General features: G+C 35.3%; 1 protein-coding gene across 1 annotated transcript; it reads left to right on the forward strand.

The window, feature by feature from the left end:
• The first annotated feature begins 18,814 nt into the window (after positions 1–18,814).
• Positions 18,815–20,927, forward strand: LOC147483081 (uncharacterized). The gene is made up of 3 exons (XM_086580198.1): positions 18,815–18,996; positions 19,103–19,294; positions 20,287–20,927. Exons 2-3 carry the CDS (start codon positions 19,136–19,138, stop codon positions 20,452–20,454), a joined length of 327 nt encoding a protein of 108 aa, XP_086436324.1. The 5' UTR covers positions 18,815–18,996; positions 19,103–19,135; the 3' UTR covers positions 20,455–20,927.
• Positions 20,928–24,362: the final 3,435 nt, after the last annotated feature.

Here is a 24,362-nt window from a genome sequence, read left to right on the forward strand (position 1 = left end):
GGTATCCTCATTAAAACAGTTGGGTGGTGAAGGAGGAGGAGGAGGTACGTTATCACGCTCAATATCATCTCTCGCTATAGGTTCCCAATGGTCCATGACACATGTCTCGAAAATCGCAAAATTTTCAAAAGACCTTGTTTGAATTAATGGACTAGCGGACTGGAACCCTAAATTTATCATAATCTGTGTAACAAGTACAACAAGAGGAGCTGACCTGTCAGAAGCAGTCGTAAGTACATGGCCAAGGAAATGGACCATGCAGAAAGTTTCCTTCTTCTCCGAAGTATCGGAAGCAGATGCAAGAACGCGTCTTGTTGGCGTCGGACGTCTTCGATGTACCGATGGCGTTGTAGGCCGACCATTCGTATTTGCCGGTTGGTTCCGTCAGAGGGAATGTTTGTACACGCATCTCGAGCCATCATTATATTCACCCTCGAGAAGCGTGTCAAACATCAACTCCATTGTATTCAGATACTCCAATATCAGCAGTGTCGGACTATTAGAGTTGATTGGAATATTCACCGTAGTCGATATCAACTCCAACGTGAGTTCACGTTCCAACCCATCCGCCGTAATCCAAAACTCATTCGCCGGCAGCGGCGCCATTTTGATGTTCATCTTTTGCGTATGTTAGAGATTTGATTCTCTAATTTGACAAAATGCAAATACAAAGATTTTTTCCTTACTCATGATATTCGTGTGCATAGTTTTGAGTAGGGATTTCGAACCATCCTAAGTCTAAGACAACTTACAATTTGTTTTTGCTCTTTTAGGAAACTAGTGAGTAAGTTTTAAAGTATGGCTGAATTGATACTAACTACTTGGTTTCTTTTAATGCAAACACTGAAAACTTTAAGTTACGTAAACATGCAACTAAAACAAAGATAAAAATTTACTTCTAGATAGGTGTGGAGAGTTAGTTCTCCTCATGTGAAGATAACCTCTATTGTAACCTTCCTAGAACTCATAGACAAGTCCTAATAAAGATTAACTTGATCCCTAACACTATGACTCATCTCTAAGATCATATTGCTAGCATGTAGAACCAAAGCAATAACTGATCTTTAAGATCATCACCTTGATTCCTAACTAGACTCTACACCAACTACCATTTTGGGATAGGATGTAGGTCTAGTTGTTCTTCCTAAACAACTTACTAAAATCACATCACAAAGATTATCCCTCATATGAGCATCATTAACCCCTCACAAAGGGAAGGTTTTAGCTCATGATCCTAAGGATAAAAATGAAAGATGCAAATAGATATGTATATGAGAAAGAGAAAGAAGAAGAATAATAATATAAGAACTCTCTTGCATTAAGAAGTTTAGATTTTATTTAGAACAAAAACACAAAGGTTTCTACCATTAAAACTATTATAAGCTTTTTCATAAAAACTCAAAACTAAAACTAAAGGTTTAAATACAGAAATATGCAACGTACTTAGGTCCTATTAACACTTGTATCAACATAGAATTTTTTTTCACAAACGATACAATGTACTATGCCCGATTTCACAAAAATAGCAATCTGTTAGGTTCCGTCAGTTAAGTGATGATGTGTCATTGTTTTTTCATTTTCGTTTTATTTGTATTTTCCACTTGGCATGCCACATCAGCATTTTCTACCAACTCAGCATTTCCACCTCAGCATTGCCAACTCAGCACTGCCAACTCAGCATTTTCATTTTTTTTAACTGACTGAAAAATAAATTAATATTTTTTTTGAATTAATAAATATATAAAAAAGAATAAATTAATAATTATATAATAATAATAAAATAATTATATAAAAAATAAAGAAATATATAAATAATATATTATTTTATTTATTATATATATTTGAAAATTATCAAAAAACTACAAATAATAAAAAATATATATATATATTATTTTATTTATTATATATATTTGAAAATTATAAAAAAACTATAAATAATAAAAAAATATATTATAATATAATAAAATATATATTTATATATAATAAAAAATATATTATTTATATATTTCTTTTTTTTTATATATATATTTTTTATATTATAATTTTTTTTTTTATAATTTATAGTTTTTTTTTTTATAATTTTTAAATATATATAATAAATAAAATAATATATTTTTTATATATTTTTCTTTATTTATATATTTTTTATATTATAATATTTTTTTATTATTATTTATAGTTTTTGATAATTTTCAAATATATATAATAAATAAAATAATATTTTATTTATATATTTCTTTTTTTTTTATATAATTATTTTATTATTATTATATAATTATTAATTTATTCTATTTTATATATTTATTAATTCAAAAAAATTATTAATTTATTTTTTCAGTCACATAAAAAAGCGAAAATGCCGAAGTTAGTAAGGTGAGGTGGCAATCTTTGAGGTGGAAATTTGAAGTTGGTAGAAAATGCCGATATGGCATGCCAAGTGAAAATACAAATAAAACAAAAAATGAAAAACAATGACACATCATCACTTAACTGATGGAACCTAACAGATTGCTATTTTTGTGAAATCGGGCATAGTACATTGTATCGTTTGTGAAAAAAAATTCTATGTTGATACAAGTGTTAATAGGACTTAAGTACGTTGCATATTTCTGTATTTATACCAAAACTAAACTAAGAACTTCTTCCGGAACTAAAAAAAATTAATGCATGATAAAGGAAAAGAAGTCAAGGGAGTAAATGGAGTGCATCCCCCCTTGTTTTGTTTTTTTCCTTCCTTTTAGAATTCTCTCCCTCATCCCACGTGAAAACACACACACACATTTAATTCACTTTTATCCACCACATTAAAACAAAGTGACACCTTGCTTTTTTTTTCACTATTAACACCTAATATTATTAATTACATGCAAGGTGTCAACTTTGCACCAATAATTTGGCACTTTTGTCTTGACGTGATCCATGATTGATGACTCATCTCTTCTTGTGGGCCCGAAAGGTGGGTTCATATGCTATTTCCATTGGTGGGTCCGGACGTCGATTTCTGCAATTTCTAGCCTAGCCGAAATCGGAGTCCAGGTTAACGAGATATGAGCTTCGAAAGTTTACGCTTTTCTTTACATAGTCCCATTCTGACTCGATTCTGTCATGTTTGAGTCCCCGGCTTTGATCCGTCTTTGTTTAGCTTCACATGGCTGATTTGGAAGAATTCATATATACATCGTTCCCCGTGCTTTAACACAGGTTTAACCAATATTTTCATGTTTACTGCGAAGACCTGTAAAAGTACGAAAATATACTTATTTCATGATTATTAAACACATAATTAACCAAATTTATATGTCTCAATGGGGTTTAATAATACAGTTTTGGGACCAGTAGGTTAATACTATTAATGAGTATTTTGAGAATGTGTTTGAATCTAGTAATCCTTCGAAGAGTGAGGAGATCAGTAATCTGTTTACTCCCTGTATCTCTGAAAGGGAAAATCATATTCTTAGTGCTTGCCCTTCAAGAGATGATATTTGGCATGTGGTTAAGAAGATGGGGGCTCTCAAGTCCCCTAGACCAGATGGGTTTCAAGGTATTTTTTATCAACAATGCTGGGATGTGGTTAAGGATAGTATTATTGATTATGTTCAAGATTTTTTTTATGCATGGTAAGATGAATGCTAGTTTTAATGAAACTTTTATTGCTCTGATTCCTAAAATTTCTAATCCTGATCATTCCTCTAAGTTTAGAATTATTAGCCTTTGTAACTTTTGTTATAAAATCATATCTAAGCTGTTGGCAAACAGATTAAAGACTCACATAAATAAGATTGTATCTCCTTTTCAAGGAGTTTTCATAAAAGGTAGAAATATAGGAGATAACATAGGTTTGGCTAGTGAGATCTTCCATAATATGAAACATATGAAATCTAAAAAAGGTTTTGTTGCTCTTAAGATGGATATGTCGAAAATCTTTTATTGATAAGATTTTCCAGAATTTGGGGTTTAATGAAAAGTGGAGACTTCTCATCTCCTAATGTCTTACTACAATCTCTTTTAAAGTGTTGTTGAATGGAGCTCCTCTGGATACTATTATTCCTGATAGAGGGCTGAGACAGGGAGATCCACTCTCCCCTTACTTGTTCATCTTGGTCTCAGAAGCTCTGTCTAGGATGATAGCTGTTGCTGAGCACAAAGGGGAGCTACATTGGATTAAGATTAAAAAATGGGCTCCACCTATCACTCATCTGTTGTATGCAGATGATCTCTAAGGCTAATCTTACAGAAAATGGAAATTTGAAAAAGATTTTGGAGGCTTATTGTAAGGTGTCTGGACAAAAAATTAACTATGATAAGTCTAGCTTTTATAGTAGTAGGAATGTGAACAATAAACATAAGAAGATTTTGAAAAGATTTTGGAAAATGAGGTTCTTTGGAAAAAAAAAAAAAAAATACTTGGGGGTTCCTATAGTCCTCTCAAGAAAGAAAATAGAGGATTTTGATTACTTGGTTGATAAAGTTCATGGGAAGATCAAGGGATGGAGGGCCAAAGTTCTTTCCTTGGCAGGAAGAACTACCCTTATCCAGGCTGTTGTTCAAGCCACTCCTATTTTTGCTATGGCAACATATCTCCTCCCAGTTTCCACTTGTGAAAAAATAGATAAGGCTTGCAGGAGTTTTTGGTGGCATGGAACAGAGGAAAGTAAAAGCATCCACACCATGGGGTGGGATAGCATTTGTAGACCTAAGGCACAATGTGGCTTAGTGTCACACCCCGAATTTCGACAGAATTCGGAAAAACAATATTTGTTCCCGCCTCTTCGATTTTTGAGGTGTGATGCACTCTCAACTCCTAAAAACCCATAATCAGTTTAAATACGCGGATAATTAAAAACCAATAAAAATTTAAGATAAACAAAAGTCCTTTTGATTTCCCAAGAACTCACAAATATGATTAAATTACAAATCTCCTTTCAACAACTATTTAATTATAATTACAATTGAAAATACAAAACAACATTTGTTTCAACTAAAATCTATTACACCTTAAGGGAAAACAAAACATATCATGAATGCGACGCTAACGCAAACCACAAGCAGCAACAAACCTTCTTCAACACTAATTCTGTCAAGACTTATCAACTATGTTCATTTAATGAACACACCCGATAAGCAAACATGCAAATTGGGTCAGCATTATAAACAATGCTGGTGTGAGTAGCCCTAAAATACAAATCATATTAATACATATATATACCCAATAAATAAGGCAGTTAGTTCCTCCACTGAGGCGCCTTAACATCCAACGAATAATGCAACATCCTTAAGTACAATAATTAAGGCAGATAGTTCCTCCACTGAGGCACTTTAGCTTCCCAACAATAATACAAAGGCATTTAGTTCCTCCACCGAGGCGCCTTAGGTTCTAAATAAACTAATAACCAGCCAAACATATTCTATACTTACCGCATTTCATGCTCAATTACAGAGTGGGTCGTTGATAAACATAAAATTTAATAGTTACCTACGAAATGAACAATGAAACTCAAAACGTAAGTAAACTAAAAACTATCTTACGTGTCTATATTTATCAAAGTTTCTACTCTCAATTCTATCGAAATAGAGTGGAGTAACAAATTCGTTCCACTCCTAGTTCTCTAGCATGGAATGTTTTCTAATCTAATTAATCGGTCTTAAGTCTAATGAGAGATTTACGAAGGGTGTTATACTACAATACAATATGAAATTGATTATGTTGAATTTAAACTACGAATGCTATGGAAATATGATTGTTTTTTAATCTAGATAAAGGATTAGAGGGGAATTGAATCCACCTCGAATCAACTTAATAACCTAGCATAGATTCTTGTATCTCGATTCTTATGTTCTTATGGCAAGAATTTCGAGTTCTAATCCCTAGTGTTCATGGCATTTCTACCAAATACTAACTAGCATGTGAGGTCGTCCACCCATTCTCATGGCGAATCACAACCTTCTAGAGTGGAATAGATTCTACAATGCTTCTACACTATACCACTAAGTTTTCATCAAAGCTTCATCAACCCCTCTAATGGAGGTTTTAGCCTTGAGTCATCAACCCATCATTTCCCATTGAATTATAACTACACATCATATTAAAATTCTAACTTAACTAATTTAACTAACAATGTTTCAATCTACTTAAACTACGAAATGATAATCAACAAGAATTAAAATTAGATCTATAAATTGAAATGACAAAATCGAAATTGATAAAAATAACTATTTTATTTATCTAATCAATCAAGAACAATGATTCAAGACTTAATCTAAAACAAGAATTGGAAATGGAACTTAAACTTAATTACTCTACTGAAAACTAGATCTAGAAGTTCTATATAGTTTTAGGTCTAACTAGCTACCATTAACAAAGAGTTCAGCTTTGGTTTTATACTTTCAGATCCAAAAATCGTGCATGGGCTTGGAGCCATGTTTTGGGCCAGAGAATCGGGGCCCAAAACCCAATTCTTTCAGTCCAAAAAGGCCTCTTCAGCTGCAGTTGGCTTCAACAGACTTTTCGTCCACTTCTACTCCTCTGATTGGATCAAGGCTTAGACCATTGGAAATCTCTTTCCGATCCGGTCGTTTTGACATAAGGTAGGCCCCATTCCGAGGTCTGAGTCCAAAGATACGCCGCGGAAGTTCTCACGACTTGTGTCTTCAATTTTACGCCCGCGTCGACTTTTTAGCTTTTGACCGGGCTTTAGAAAGGCTTTGTCTTCTTGAATCTTGGCCTTTAATCACGAAACTCCTTAGTAACTGACCGTTGCAATCTCGCTAAAGTAGCACATTTCTGCACATAATGGACTTTGAAACCTGAAATGCATAAAAACACGTAATCAGTGTTAACTCTTAATTATTACTCACATAATTAGTCTAAAAGTATGACTGTTACAGGGTTAAAACTACAGTTTTGGGCTCTTATCAGTCGTCTCTACACAAGTAATTAGGTTGACCCACCCTTATGCAAAACCATATACAATCATATATTTAAAGATATATCATTAACCAACATATTACCATAATTATATTATTTAAGACTTTCTTTGCGTGTCCCTAAAATCACGTCGTATCTATGTCTTACCTAGTTCCCCTGGCTACCACAATTGCTACCCAACGCCGAACATGTACATCCACATGCCTCCCCTCACATAATGAACCACTCCGTGTGTAGCTACCTTAAGCAGGATATCGCATACCAGATAACCCTCACAAGAACGTCATTATGTGAGTACAGCCACTATTCGGCATAAAATATCGCGCGTCTCGTTCAAATTTTGCAAACGGAATAATCAAGCCATTATTCGGCAACGCCAGAAGGGCCAATCAAATCACTTATGCCCGAAGGGCCATTTAGATTCACTGAAACGCCAGAAGGGCCAAATCACATGAGTTGTGGTAGCTAGGTTCTAGGATTTTCGTTACGTAATTTATTCAGGTGTCATACATTCATGTCTCATAATAATTCTTGTTCTATCTCATGCCAGTATACTTAATTGTACTGAAGCTCAACGTTTCTCGTTATAATAAAATCCACATTATCACGTGCTAATACTTTTCATTGCACGATATCCAAGCATCTCTATTTCAAATCTCAAAACTTACTATTTCACGTGTCAATCATATATTGCACTACACCATATGGAATATCTCAAGCCTTCATACATACTACAATTCATTTAAGTAGCAATTAACTCGTACTAGTAATCAATCATATAATGTATTCGTTCAATATATTTATGTGAACTCAATTCATCATCAGAGGCACACATTATTTCCATTTCTGCACAATATAAATAGTATATAAATAATCAAAATATAAGTCCATTCCACCAAATATCAAAATATAACGACTTTAAAAAGAAAGAATAGCTCAAATCCAAATATCACGCATAATTATTCGAGTCCAAATCACAAGTCAAGTCAAACTGATCAACCGTCAAAAGCCCAATACTAAAGTCCATGAATATGAGTCCATGTGTAGTTTAATTCTCATAGAAACGTATATATTTAAGTCTTATAAGAGTTCCCCTCTTGTTACGTGCCAATATTTATATTTTTTACACACTACTCACGTCAAATCTTAATTAAATAATGACAAACCAATTTATACAGGCTTCCACACCATTTTAGCATTTGATTTGTCCATACAATTTACATATAAATATAGCACAATTATACAGTCCAAAGTCCACAATCAAAGCCCAAAAATCTTAATATTTAAAGACCCCATTGAATCTATTTTAAGTTATATGGACCGGCCCAAAACCAAATTAGAAACTGGCTCAAAACACACATGGGTTCGGCCCAAAGAATTTAAACTGAAACCGGCCCAAACTTAAACTAAAACTGGTCCAAAACTTAAACTAAACTGGTCCAAAACTTAAGATTAATTTCGGCCCAACAACTAACAAAGGTTTAGGCCCAAGCAAACAAAATAGAACTGGCCCAACCAACCAAATAGAATCGGGCCCAAAGAACTAAAAGAAATTGAAACTGGCCCAAAACTTTAATAAATGGAACTGGCCCAACAACTAACTCATGTTTAGGCCCAAAACAAAAATAGATTTTTGGCCCAAATCCCAACCGATCAACAGGTCATCTTCTCCAGCTTCTTCCTCCACCGCACCAGCTCGCACGCCGGCTGTCACACCCCGGATTTCGACAGAATTCGGAAAAACATTATTTGTTCCCGACTCTTCGATCTCCGAGGTGTGACGCACTCTCAACTCCCAAAAACCCATAAACAGTTTAAATATGCGGAAAATTAAAAATCAATAAAAATTTTAACTTAACCAAAAGTCTTCTTCATTACAAAAATTTACAAATGAAAATACAAATAACTTTGTCTCGACTCAAACTCTATATCACCTCGAGAGAAAACAAAACATATCCTGGATGCAACGCTTAACGAAACCACAAGCAAAGAACCAATCTTCTTCCATACTAAACTCGTCAAGACTTATCAACTGTGTTCATTTAATGAACACACCCGATAAACAAACATGCAAATCGGGTCAAGACATTATAAAAATCTTTGGTGTGAGTAGCTCTAAAATATAAAATATAATTATACATATATATACACCATCCATATACAGTTAGTTCCTTCCCCGAGGTACCAGTAACTTTCAACAACTAATACAACATCCCATATGCATAATAAAAAGGCATTTAGTTCCTCCACGAGGCGCCTTAGGTTCTAACTAAACTACTAACCAGCCAAACATATACAATCATCTATCTAGAGATATATCATTTACCAACATATTACCATAATTATATTAGTTTAGACTTTCTTTGTGTGTTCTTAAAATTCACGTCGTATCTATGTCTTACCTAGTTTCCCTAGCTACCACAATCGCTACCCAACGCCGAACATGTACATCCACATGCCTCCCCTTATATAAGGAACCACTCCGTGCGTAACCACCGGCGGGATGCGCGACACCGTAAATCCTCACACGGAAGCCATTATGTAAGTAATGCCACTATTCGGCATAAAATATTAGCATCTGTTCTATTTCTATTTTGCGAACGGAATAATCAAGCCACTATTATTCACGATTGCCCAACACATGGGTCAATCAACATCTTATATTTACAACATCTTATATATCACATACGTCCACACAGGGCAGATCACATGAGTTGTGGTAGTCAGGTTCTAGGATTTTCGTTACGTAATTTATTCAGGTGTCATACATTAATGACTCACAATCATTCCACTATATCACGTGCAGGTCAATTACCTTATTGCACTAAGCCACAATATTTAGAAATATCTTAATTATATCTCATAACCAATTTCATTCTTTCACGTGCCAATATATTATTGCACTACACCACACTCCCGTGGGCAAATATTCCTCAATACTATACTACCTCATCACATATATAATAATGGAGCGGTGATACATTTATTTCTCCAAAACTATTGCATTTAATATATACATCCCAATATATCATATGATATCACAATTGCTTCAAACGTATCGCATATATTTTTATAGCATTTTAGGAATAATATATCTCCTAAAGTTTCTATCTCAGCACGTGTCAAAAATACACAACATCAATGTCAAATCTTTCTTAGATAAGGACTAACCAATTTATACAAGCTTCCACAGCATTTTAGCATTGGATTTGTCCGTACAATATACAACATAAAACGTAGCACAATTAGACAGTCCACAGTCCACAATCAAAGCCCAATATATATATGTTTTATACACTACTCAAGTCAAATCATAATTAGATAATGACAAACAACGTTATATAATGTTCGACAACATTTTATTATTATAATAGTCCATAAAATCAAATATGAGAAAAACTGGAAAAAGTCAACATTCCACAGTCAACGGTCAAAGGTCAAAGTCAACGGCCAAAGTCAAAGTCGACATGTCATGGTCAAAGTCAAACTGGCATGGTCAAAGTCAAAGTCTAATGTCAACGGTCAATGGTTAATAGTCAAAGTCGACACGTCATGGTCGAAGTCAAACTGTCATTGTCAAAGTCAAACTGTCGTTTCCATGTTCAACAGGTTCATGGTCATAGCCATGGTTCATGGCTAAAGTCAAAGTGCATGGCTCATGGCTAAGGTAATGGTTCGGACCCAACTGGCCAAGCCCAAATCTTAAAACCCGAAAGTCTAAAAGTTGGAAGACCCATTTAGATCTATTTTAAGTCCTATGGACTGGCCCAAGCAATATTAGAAACTGGCCCAAAACAGTTAAGTGGTTCGGTCCAAAAATAACTAATGTGGTCCGGTCCAAAACAACTTAAACTAAAAGAGCCCAAACAAAACAAATAAAAGGTTAGCCCAAACAGAAAATTTGGATTTCGGCCCACATAAAATTAGAGCTTTTGGCCCAACCAAACAACCAAGGTTTTGGCCCGGTGCCCAAGCCAGTGCCCCGGTCGGTCAACAGTGCATCTTCTCCAACTGCCACCACCGGATCGACCACCGTCGACCTCCACTCGACCACCCAATCAAACCCACCAATTTTAATCCTCCTACAAACCCCTACCACTTTAATAAAACCAAAAATCTCAAATCCTTAAATCTCGATTTACCCAAAACTAGATCTGTAAAGAATTTCGGACCGCCATTAATGGTCGCTCCAAGCTCTCCATCAACATTCGCCTCCTCACTACCCCCCATTCATCAATCAACCAACCCACAACAACCCAACATTCATTCATCCATCTTCAATCAACAACAAAACAACAAAAACAATAAAAATCAAATTACTGGAGGACGTCTGGGCGTTACTGGTCGCCGCCATGGATGAATTTTCCGAGCTTCAAACCGCCCCAACAGCACTCACTCAAACCCCCACTCACCTCCAACAATACAAACCCACCGCAAATCGAAACATCACAACAAAAATTAAATCAAAACAACAGGATTTTGCTCTCTTTTTATTGTCTCTGGGCGACGCCATTTGTGCGGACAGCACCATCCAAACTTCCACCAACATCGACCCACACTATTCCCATACCACCACAAGATTATCACAAGATTTCAATACTGAGAGAAAGATTCATCGCTTTGAGGCTTTAGCGCCATTAATGACCGAAAAGAGTTTGACGGTTTAACCAATTTTAACAAAGTTTCGACGATCTATATCAAATCGAATTCACTTTCGAAGTTTTAACAACTTTCGACAACACGACGTCGAATCAAAACAATATAATGAACAAGTAAAAACGAAACATTAAACGGTATACCGATATGCGAAAAACTATAAATCCGTGAAATAGCCAAATAGCTACTCACGAATTAAAACCCCATTTAATCCTCCTCAGTCCAAACCGCCGTCGGGCTCCACCTCTCCTCCAAAGAAAACCGACTTCTCTCTCTCGCTCCATTTTCATTATTTTCATTATTTTTAAAACCCTATTCTCTAGAAAAATGTGTTTATATACTTGGGTCCGAAACCCAAGCCCAAAACAGACTCGGGCCCAAAAACCAGGCCCACATGTCCCGAGTCCAATCCAACCAATTTTTTTTAAAATAAATATTTAATTAATTAATAAATAAATAAATCCATATTTTAAATACGGGCGTTACACCGGCCACCATCATCTCTCCTCTCCATCCCATTTCAACCCAGCGGTTGGACTCCTGAAGAAAACCCCTAAAACTTTAATACATACAACAATCAAGTTTGTTAACTTCCGGAAACACTCCCTAACCGATCTCAACCACCATTAACAGCCATTACCAACCCTTCAAAGCTCCGAACAACACCCAATCCATAGCACGCCATCACCCCACTACCACCAAACCTAAATTAACCAACGCATAACACAACTAACAGCTTCAAACTAATATACCACCACCACTACAACAGTATCACACTCGCGCCCCCATTAACAGCTTCTCGAAGCTTCGACAGTTCAAATTTCAATTTCAGAGTTTTCAACATAGTTTAACAATTAAACAGAGTTTAACAATACAACAGGACGCCAAATAAAAATAGGATAATGAGCAGTAACAATAGGCAGAAACCTTAGACAGAGAAATATGTCTGTATACACCGATACACGGAAAACTATAGATTCGGTGAAATAGCAAAAATAACTACTCACCTTAATCAAAAGCTCCACGAATCCTTATCGTCCGAATCGTCGCGCTCCAACACTCTAGCAAGTGAGCTTTTATCTCCGCCTCCATTTTTATTTTATTTTTATCTCAAAAACTCTATTCTCTAGAAAATAATGTATATATACCTGGGTTTGAAACCTAAGCCCAGCACACACTCGGGCCCAGAAATCAGGTCCACGTATCCCAAATCTAATCCAACAAATTTTAAATTAATTAATTAATTAATTAATTAATTAATACGTATTTTAAATACGGGCGTTACACTTAGGGTTTAGGAAAACCCAAGATATTAATAAAGCTATGCTTGCCCAGTTAGTATGGAAGGCTTTCACTGATAAGACTTCCTTGTGGGCAAAAACTTTCTTAGCAGTCTATGGAAGGCATTGGTTTGACGTCAAAGAAGACCCACCCCCTCATGCATCCTAGTTCTGGAAAGGGATACATAGGGTGGCAGTAACACTCACTGATGGGTGTGTGTGGAGTATAGGGAAAGGGAATGAGGTTTCCCTGATGAATTAACCTTGGCTGAGTATTAACAAGAAGCCTATTAACATTAGTGAGTTGATGCCTATGAGGCAAGAGCTCCAGTTTCTCAAAGTGAAGGATATAATGATGGAGGATGGGAATGGCTGGGATGTAAATAGGATTGAGCACCTATTTCCTCCAGCTGTTACCAATCTCATCAAGCAAGTGATCATCAGACCTAATTATGGTGATCAAGATAAACTTTGGTGGATAAGCACTAGAAATGGTAGTCTCACAGTTAAATTAGCTTATCAGAAGCTGATGGAAAATCAAGAGATAGCACAGTCCTCCTCTTGCAATATGAGGACTGTTAAAGCTATCTGGAAAACACCTATCACTGCAAGCATTCAGATTTTTCTTTGGAAGTTGTATATGGGAGGGCTCCTCACTGGGGATTTGTTCAGTAGAAGAGGTATGAAGAGTGACTTCTCTTGCCCCTTATGTGGAGAGGTACAAGATGACCCATAACATATTTTCTTTCAATGTGAATGGGTTCAATCCATTTGGTTTGGATCTAACATTGGGGGAAGAATGAAAGAAGTAGCAGGAAATAATGTAAGGGAGTGGCTAGACATGTTTGTTGAATGGACCAAGGATCATGATGATGGAGTAGCAGAAAAAGGGATTTTAGTTATGATAATCATACATGAGCTTTGGGAAACAAGAAACAGAGTGAAGTTTGAAAGCAAAAGCAAGAACAGAGAGAGTCTTATCAGAAAGACCTTTGCAATATAGATCAGGGTCCTCAAGGCTTTTGAAGAAAATCAGGGAGTTGGGAATCAGCAGTCCCATAATAGAGTTTCTATAAATTTTAATAAGTGCCTTAGTGAAAATGTATTTCCTGTAATTGAAATTGACACAGTAATAATAAGATTTGATGCTGCGTTCCTCAGGGATTCTGGAGATGCAGCAGCTGGAGCTATGGCATGGGACAATGAAGGGAGTCTAATAGGAGTAGCTTCAAGGAGGTTTACAACAAGGGATGCAGAGGAAGCAGAAATGGTGGCCATAGAGGTAGCAGTAAAGCTGGCTCGGAGTACAGGAGCTAACTCCTTCTTGTTTGAGGGGGATAGCAAGCTAGCTATCCAAAATGTTGTAAACTCAGTGGAATCAAATCTGTGTAATTGGAAACTTGTACCTATAAAACTTATGGTAGATGAGATATGTAGGTCTTTTGGATTTTGTAAGTTCCACTGGATTGGCAGGGAGGTTAATAGGGAAGCCCATGAGTTGGCTAAATGGGCAATACAGGGTCAGGATGTACACCTGCTGCCAAAACTTTTGATAGATTGTAGTGTGGTTCCGTTGATGTTCTAATATATGGTATGTTGTTAGCGAAAAAAAAAGTACATTTTCGAACTTTCCCAATGGAAAATGACTATAATTCCCACTACTCAAGTCATCCTAAAGGTTAGAGCAAGTCCAATGGGGGGCTATATGGGCTGCTAAAGACAAATATAGCACCCCAACTACAAAAATGTTATTCCAATGGGGCTGCTAAAAAGGTCTTAAATTTGGAAGGAGTAAAAAACCTAGCCAAAGTTAAGACCTTCGCTAGCAGTTGCCATAATAAGTTCCGAGAGAGCGACATAGTTTTACGCCGTCATTTGGTTATTTATGTCTATGCACGACGAAACTATGACGCGTTTGTCTCCGCTTTAATTAAATTGACGGATGGCGATTAATCGCGGTCGTCCGTACTTTCCAGACACTCAACACGATTTTGACTTAACCAAATTTAACCAATTTTTCACTCAAATGCATTTACTTGTCATCAAAGCCTCAACCCTCAACTCCTCAACCACCAACCTCATTTCTTGTATCAACTTTATAGACCACAAATTTCTCAACTTTGTCTTCACTCGCACTTTTTGCATTACTATTTTCAAATTTGCAACATTTCTTCTCACATTCATTCTCAACTTTGCAACTTTTCTTCTCACATTCAAAATGGTTTATTCTTCTCGCTATATTGAATCAAGCTCCTCATCCGAAGATGAGAACATGATGAATAACGATGACAACATGTTCGTATATATTTTTTCGTTGTTGCAAGACATGCACAAAGCTACTCATGATCATCGAGGCTTGGTCCCCGGTTGAAAGTACATTTATCGTGATATTGATTGAATCGATGCTCACAATAGGATTACGAGGGATTACTTCGAGCAAAACCCGAAGTATCCCCTTGATATCTTCTGTAGGAGGTTTAGGATGCATTACCATCTCTTCCTCCGAATCTTGAAAGTCGTCTTCGACTATGACAAGTACTTCAGATACAAGGTTGATGGCATTGGAAAGCCATGTTTAACGGGTATGCAAAAGGTGGTTGCTTGCATTCGTTTGCTTGCATATGATTGTGGTGCGGATGCATGGGATAAATACGTTCAAATCGCAGAATGCACCATTTTCTAAAGCCTGAAGCATTTTTGTGATGCCGTGTTGGCGGTCTTCAAGGAAGAATATTTTAGGGCTCCAAACAAAGAAGACATTCAACGTCTACTTGCACAAGGTGAAAATCGTGGCTTCCCGGGAATACTTTGAAGTTTGGATTGTATGCATTGGCAATGAGAAATGTGTCCTACGACATGGCAATGTACACATGTAGGACATAAGAAGAAACCTACAATCATTTTGGAAGCCATTGCCGATCAAGACTTGTGGATTTGGCACGTTTTTTTTGGTATGACGGGTTCAAACCTCAACGTGCTTCAACATTCTCACCACTTTGACAATCTTATGCGTGATGATGCTTCGTTGCAATTACACCGTGAATTGTTGTCAATACAAAATGGGTTACTATCTAGCCAATGAGATTTATCCTAAATGGGCTATACTTGTACAAATAATCCCTCACCCAACAACTCAAATAGAGGGATTCTTTGCTAAGATGCAAAAAATGTGTCGCAAATATGTAGAGTGTGCATTTGGTGTCTTACAAGCTAGATGGGGATAATCAAGAAGGCGGCGCGAATGTGGAGTAGGGATGACAATTAATCGGATAATGAAGGCGTGTATCATTTTACATAATATGATTGTCAAGGATGAGCGAGAGATTGATATCGAAGATTGGCAAATTGACATGGATTGGGAGCCACTAGTCGCATTGCATGTTGTCGAGAATCGAAATGAGGAAATTGCAATAAGACTCAACACACTTCATTACATTCAGAGTAGAGAAACTAATGTTCAACTAAAAGTTGACCTCATCAATCACCTTGGGCAATTTCATGTGGATCAAGGAATGTAGTATGAGTATTTCTATGTTTGTAGTTTTAGTATTATCTATGTTTGTTCTATAGTAGTATTATCTATGTTTGACTTTATGTTGTTTCAAGACAATTCAAATTAAAATTGAAATTACAATATTGAAAATGAACTAACAACAACAATGGAAATGAAAGAACTAAAACAACATTAAAATTAATCGAAGTAGTAGAATTGAAGCACCACCACCACTATAAGCACCACTTGGAGTTCCAAACGTTCCACTCTCTCTCTTTTGGCGAATTATCTCCATTTTCATCGTCTTAAAGTATTCGGCAACTTCCGACTCAAGAGTAGAAATATCTTGTGCTAATATTTTGTTGTCTTCTTTCCACTTCTTGAGCTCCATCATCTTCATCCTATCGGCAGCGGTATTCGTCATTTGTGCCAATCTTGTAATTCTCTCCTCCTTTCTTCATCCTTTCTTTTTCACCCCTTGTTCCCGGTGGTCATTTTTTCTTGGTTCCACTTCCACTTGCATTTCCACCTCCACCTCCACCTCCATTTCCATCCCCAACTTGTGTAGGAAATGGATCAATTAGAACGCCATCAAGAGTTGCCGATGGCGTTATGGGTATTGAAGGCACAACTTCGTCATCTACATCGAGAATGACGTTGGTTCGTCTCCTCGATGTAGTTGTGGACTGGCTTTCCAATTTTTCATTCTATTTTGGGCTATTCTTGAGGAGGACCCAATAATGCTCAAATTAAAAGCGTGTGTTATGAGCCAACATATATGTTGTTTTTGCCTCGGCCAACCGATCTTGGATAATTGTGTCACTTCTTGCGGTCCTCTTCGAAGAGGAGATAATTCCCGCCCACCCAGTTGCAAGCTTTTTGGATGTGTCCAAATCGAGTGGACACTGAATCCTTACTTCTCTTGTTATTTTCGCCAACTCTCTCTCGAAATTTCTCTAATATTCTCTCCCAATAGTGCGTGACTCGTTGCCCCGCACCAACAATTAGATCTTCATTAACATATATCCATGCTTTGCAAAGAGCCTCGTTTTCTTGAATTGAAAATTTGGTGGACCTTGTAGATTTCTTTCCTTTTTGAAGTGGTTGCATGTTCATTTGGATCCATTGTTGTACTTTGAGTAGATAGAAATTTTATGAGAATTGGGAGCAAATGGTGAGAGAGTTGTGTGAAGTAGTTACTATAAATTTGCAATTTCAGAAAAACTAGCCGTTTCTAGCCGTTGGGATTAAGGGTGTGCATGGGTACCCAATTACCCGAACTCAAACCCGAACCGAAATCGAAACCGTTTATAACGGTTCTAGGTCCTAAATGTTAGACCCATTTAAAGTGGGAACCGATAAAGAACTGAAACCGTTAGAACCGAATAGTAAAAAACTTATGGATACCCGAACCGAAACCAAAACCGATTAGTATGATTTTGATATATAGAATTTAGTATTATATTACACGAAATAAAGGCAAACCTAAACATTATTATTATATATAATCTATATTTGTTAGGTGTAAAATTATACTAAATATATATAATATTTAGCATAATAGTGAATGTGTGTTATTAAATGCATCTTTTATAATATTACATTAAATATGTGTATTATAAATATTAATAATAATGTTTACGTGTCTACGTCTACACGTATAGTTGTATACTATAAATTAACTAATGCATGAACGTGTGCGTGCTTGATATATTACATGTATATATATTGGATAACGAATACGTGCAATGCTAACTAACAATTGTAGCACATGTGATATTTATTATTTATATGACGCATTACGTATAGTATAATATACACATGTTCGATTTAAAATATACACATACGTATAATGTATGAGAATGTATTTAAAGTTTTTAGATAACTTTCAAATACTATTATTGAATTTAGGACCATTACTTCTTATGAGAGGACAAAAATATCGATGACAAGTGTTATAGTCGCCGTAAACCAATTTTTTATCGGTTATATAACTAAAAATAATAATTTTAGCAATAAAAATGTATAACCCGAGAAGGAACTGAAACTCGAACCGGAACCGACTTAATTAATGGGTATGGGTCTAGGTTTTTAAAATATAAAAAAAAAAAAAAAAAAAAAAAACCGAAAGAACCGAACCCGATAGAAACCGCTAAAAATAGACCCATAACCGAAACCGATAAAAACCCCCTAGTTGGGATGTCTGGACTAGACAGATGGCAGAATTTCAGCCGTCTGTCTCTCGAATTTAACATCTACTAGAAAGTGTTGTTAGAATGGTTTTTGGAGCTTGGATTGTCAAATTTGGCTAGGCCTGCTAAAAAGCTTATATGACACCTTTTAGCAGCCCTCCATTGGACTTGCTATTATTATAAGGACAAAGTTTTTGTGCGTAAAAGTGGGTAACTATACTCACTTGGTAAACCATCCCGTCACAAAACTCACTGTCAATTACAAGACGCCTGACAAAGATATGATCACGTCAACCTTTAAATTGGGCAACACCCACTCATTATCACTTTAGTCAAACCTCAAAACAAAAAAACACCTTGACATTTCGAGGAGAAGCAAAAAAACGGATTGATCGATCACAGTTCAAACTCACTGTACAAACCGTTGATGGATCCATCAACCTTCAATTGGTAATTTCCACTCTTACTTCTTCTTCTTATTTTTATTGTTAAATTTAAAACGTTGAAATTAGGGTTTGTTGGTAATTAATTGTTATCTGTTTTACGTACTTAACAGGTTTATGTAAAACGTGGTGGTATAATTAAAAGAATGTCGAGACCTATGGTACTTGTTTTTCTGCTGGTTATACTTATAGTCACATCCCAGTTTGAATGGAGACAACAACTTTCTGATGACCAGGAAACAAATCCAAGTATTACTGAGAAACAACAACACATTTCCCAAAGGGAGGAAATTGTTAAAGAAAAGGTTATTCAATCTTCATTATTATCAATAAACACATGTTTCTATTTATCTCTTTTATGTTCTATTCAACTTTTATTATCGCTTCCGCTACGGATATAGCCTATAATCTGTTAACCTTAGTTATGGGGTTAGATATGAAAACGGCACGCTTTGGTTTTGAAGAGTTCTCCACTTCATGTACTGAAACTAAAATGGACAAGTACCAGCTACTAACTAGAAAAGAGTTCACTCAAGCTCTTAAATGCTTAAAGAAGAAAAAATATCTCAGTCCATGGTACTTGTCCTCTAAAAGCTTAATTTTAAAACCATTCATGTTTGAATTTTTGGTGGATACTTGAATCTTGATTTAATATTTACTGTTACATGATCAATATCTCTGTGGAGCTCATTAACTTCCCTTCTTGTGCTTCTCATGTTGTTTATTATGAAAAAATAATGAAACGAAAATAAAATAAAATTTACTTTTAGGTTCGTGTATGACTTTTTCTTCTGTTCTTGGTAATTGGTCGTTTTTCACTTTTATTTTGTTAGGCTTAAATCTTAATCGTGAAGAGCTCTTGGATAATATGATTCTTCTTTTCTATAAACATACTTCCACACTGCGTGAAGGGCTCCTTGGCTAAAAACAAAACCCTACAGGCTACAGGAATTTGGAACTCATTCTAAAGATCACAAAAAGTTTCCCCAGATCATAAAATTGTGAACTTGCACTTGGCTAGTTGGCTGTAAACAAAGAGGACGAAATTGTGTATTTTGGTTCTGGCACTTGTCTGTATTAAAGTTTTTCTTATATCTATTTCGTATCCACTTTGTTGATCAAATTTAGATTTCTCTTTTATCTTTTAATTGTGTCATGAGGTTTGCATCACTTAAAATAGACAACTCTGTGTTTGTGTTTTGATGGTTTTATGTCATTATTGCTGATGCCAATAGCTCATTTTTTTCTAGATGGTTGGAGTTTTGTTGATATTACTAAAACAACTTGTTAATTGCAGATTATCTTATCTCAAGAGAAAAACATTCAGAGACTGAATGAGCTTGTGCGCAATCTCCGTGAACAGTTGCTAAGATGCAGAGGCAATAATGATACATCATATGGCACCACAAGTCTTTTGGCTGAAAGCAGAGCAGATCTTGAGCAACAACAAATCCTAGAAGACTAATCAAGCAGTCCACAAGTCTGATGTCAATGTATTTTCGTTACGCTTGAAATATTAAATTCTTCTAATATTTTCAAACACTTATATTTCACTGCCAGGATCTCTTCCTAGTGAGTTCCATAGTAGTTCAACTTAGCAAGAACCCCGTTTCCAACTCCATCTTACTATCTTAGCAATAATATAGTGAAGTGGGAGATAGTGAACCGTAGGAATATAGTTTTCAAACTTCCCGTTTCTCTTTTGTACGCGACTAAATTCCACTTGTAGTGGGGTTGCTTTTTACAGCATCGAGTGGCAAAGAGACGTATTGAACCACTCGGCGGCTGCAAGGGAGTGTACAGCTTGTATGGTCATCCTATGGTGACCAGGATGTGAGTATGTACTCTGTGTATAAATTCCTAGTAGCTCTTTTAGTTATTGAATGAGTTCCTGACATTAACATCGAAACAAGTCGTATTGTTGGTGGTACATTAAAATTTCTGTGTTACTTCTGTTATTTACAATGCTTATATACATACAGCCCGGCTCTTAAACTGACGTCTGTTTATGGACTTGTTATATAGTGTCTTGCGAAGTTTATATAATGTCTTGCACAACTTATATAGTGTCACATATAAACATAAATTAAAAAGTTAATAAATGTAAATTAAAAAAGTTTTTCAAGACACTATATAAGCTGTTCAAGACACAAGAAGTCCGTTTTAGTCCGTTTAAGAGTCGGGATATATAGTTATGATTTCTAGATGGTCATTCAGAGTTGTATCGGTTCATGGTTTGGTAATTTGCAGAGTCTAGTCAATCTATCAAAAATGGTGCATTTTGGATGACAACGCTTTGTTGTTGTTGTGCCACTGGTCCTGAGGGTTTATCCTCAAGCTAACTCAAAATATGATAACCACACTCACCTTATTACTTACTAAACCCATTTATGCACTAAACCCACCATATTTTTCAAAAGACAATATTTTCAAAAATCAGCCCTCAAGTATTCTCAATTAACAGTTATAAAACCCCAAATGAAAACTAAGAAAGATAAATCATATGTATTATTTCTCTAATTTTAGTAAATTAAGGTAATAGTTGTTTCACTTTTCATTATCTAGAATTAGGGTGCAAGTGGATATCCAAATATTTGAATCCGATTTGAATTTGTATTCGAAAAGTCGGATATTATCTGAAAATATCGGATTCGGATAATTTTTTTTTTTATGTCCGAATTGGTTTCGGATACAGATTCAGATACTGCCATATCCGCATCTGAAAATATCCGATCCAATTTAAAAAATTAATAGTTATTATATATAATTAATTTATTAATTTATTATTGTATAAAATATTATATAATATTAATATTAATATTTTATATAATATTATCTGAAAATATCAGCTTCGGATAATTTTTTTTATGTCTGAATTGGTTTCGGATAGTGCCATATCCGCATCTGAAAATATCCGATCCGATTTAAAAAATTAATAGTTATTATATATAATTAATTTATTATTGTATAAACTATTATATAAAATTATAAACTAATAATCTAAAACTATAATAATAAAATAATAATAACAAATGACAAATATATATATTTATAATAATTTTTATAGTGGTAAAATGAATTATTCAAAACAAATAAAATTTTAATTAATATTAATTTTCATATCGGATATCGGATATCGGATAATTTTTTTAATATACGTCGGATTTGGATATAGGTATAAATTTTCGGATTCGGATATAGCAATTTGGATATAGTCATATCCGAATCTTAACCTAAATTCGGTATTTGAATCTTAACCATGCATAATTGGTCTGCTTTTCGTCGAGCTTTCGATGCATTAAAAAGGTTACTAGGGAAATTTGGTAAGGAACTGCGACAATGATCTGATACTGATTGCTAGAAAGCAACATTTAACAACTATCATGGTTAAGTCATATTAGTTGGCAATGAGTGGGCGGCCTAAAGAGTATTATATGGTATGGTGCAAGTTTCTAAATGCCTGGCTATCTCAACAGATATATCATATATGTACTTCGATCCTCATGTTCTTCATAATCGTTCATGGAAACTGCTTCAAAATTGTATTCCGACTTCTGTTTCAGCTCAACTTTTGTTTCTGAGAAGCTACACAAAACATAACGATCTGTTTTACAAGGTGCGTCGCCATTTCCAAAGTTTAACGGAGAAACATAATTCGCCCAAAGGAAAAAATTAGTTGTTTTTTTTGTTATATTGTGCGTATTGAGGAATGAGGAACGGCCGACAACCCAGATGTTAACTCAGTATTGGGCTTGGAAGTTGGAACGGCCGCACCCTGGTCATGAACTAATGACTTAGATGCAGAACAAGCTCTACAGAGTCTGAGTCTGAGCCGTGATTGGTTTTGGTTTTAAATTGCGCACTAGATTAACAAATTGCAGTCTGATCTGGTAGGAGTAACGACATTTTGGTTCTAGATTGCACTAGATTAACAAACTAATAAAACAAGAGTACAGTACACAATCTTTATAGCTTTCAGCCCAATCATTTAAAGTGCAGCAATAAGAATACAGGCACTCAAGCAGTATTTGAGTTCTCTTTCCTTGGTGATTTAAGTAGCGAATTTTCGTTTATAGTCTTTATAATATACTAAGTATTTGATCATAGGATTAGATCAGATCATGGCTATAATCAAGGCATTCAATTTTGTAAATTATGATTTCATCATTCTACCTGAAAATGATGAAGTGAACTGGTGAATGAAGTCCTAGAACAAATACATTCTGGAATACAAGTAACTCCAAAATACAGGAATAGGCTACCGAAAATCGGATTATTAACATAAAAGAGGAAAAGTGACAGAAAATAAGAACCATTTTATTGGAAAGAGACGGGGGACTATATGTATGCCTTCTTCTTCTATTAAAAATTCTTTCACTAAGCAGTATTAAGAATCTTCTAAATATTTGATATTATCGCGTGTGAACACAAAGTCAAAATATTATTTAATTATAATAAATTTTCTAGTCGTATAAGTAGGCTGTTAAGTCATGGGAAAGTTATTAGAGTGTAACACAGCCCAACGAAATCCAGTTCAATTAGTATGCAGGTTCTCGCCGAATTTTTATTGTTCTTTGGGAGTACTACTACTATAGTTAATAACATTGAATAGTGTCATAGGAAAATGGGACGAGATTTATAGATTTGAAAGTTTTGCAACCACCATTTTTAAGTGTTCTCTCAATGTTTGGGTGGTTTCCTGTCTGTTACATTCATTAAGCAGAGAAGGAAAATTTATACATATGCATGAGGAGCCATTGAATGATCTTAATAATTAAGTTGGGGATTTCAATTCTTGAGAAGAGTTTGGTTTGGATCCGTAAATGGTGCATCAATGCCTCTGTGCTGGATAGAAACCACTAATCAATTTCAATAACTCTCACTTAATGCTTGGTATGCAATTCATTATGTTTATTTATGTAGATAGGTTGATGAATACAATTGTTCATCATGATGACACAAATTTAAGCCTGGCCCAGAAATACTGTGTACAAATTTTGCATATTTAATAGATTTAGGTTGGTTCATTCACATTCAGATCCTTGGCCTGCCCATTTCAACCTCTCATACAACTCATAAAGTGTTCTAATTGTAATGGATATTGGATAATGTAGAAGATCAAATTTCTGCTGTGTTAAAGGCTTAAAGCTTGAATATATATATAAAATCACCTCGACAGGTATGGCCCCGATGAAACTAGTACCACTCTACATCACCTCGTCACCTACAGCCCTGAGTAGACTAGTAGACTAGTATGACTCAATCTCTCACACACAAACACTCACTAAGGTTGTGAGGGAAAAGGCAACAACTTGCACAGTTGCGCCTAATGAATATCTTGATAATTTGACGAGAGGAAAGGATAAAGCTAAG

This window comes from Coptis chinensis, chromosome 8, assembly GCF_015680905.1.
Source record: "Coptis chinensis isolate HL-2020 chromosome 8, ASM1568090v1, whole genome shotgun sequence".
NCBI lineage: Eukaryota > Viridiplantae > Streptophyta > Magnoliopsida > Ranunculales > Ranunculaceae > Coptis > Coptis chinensis.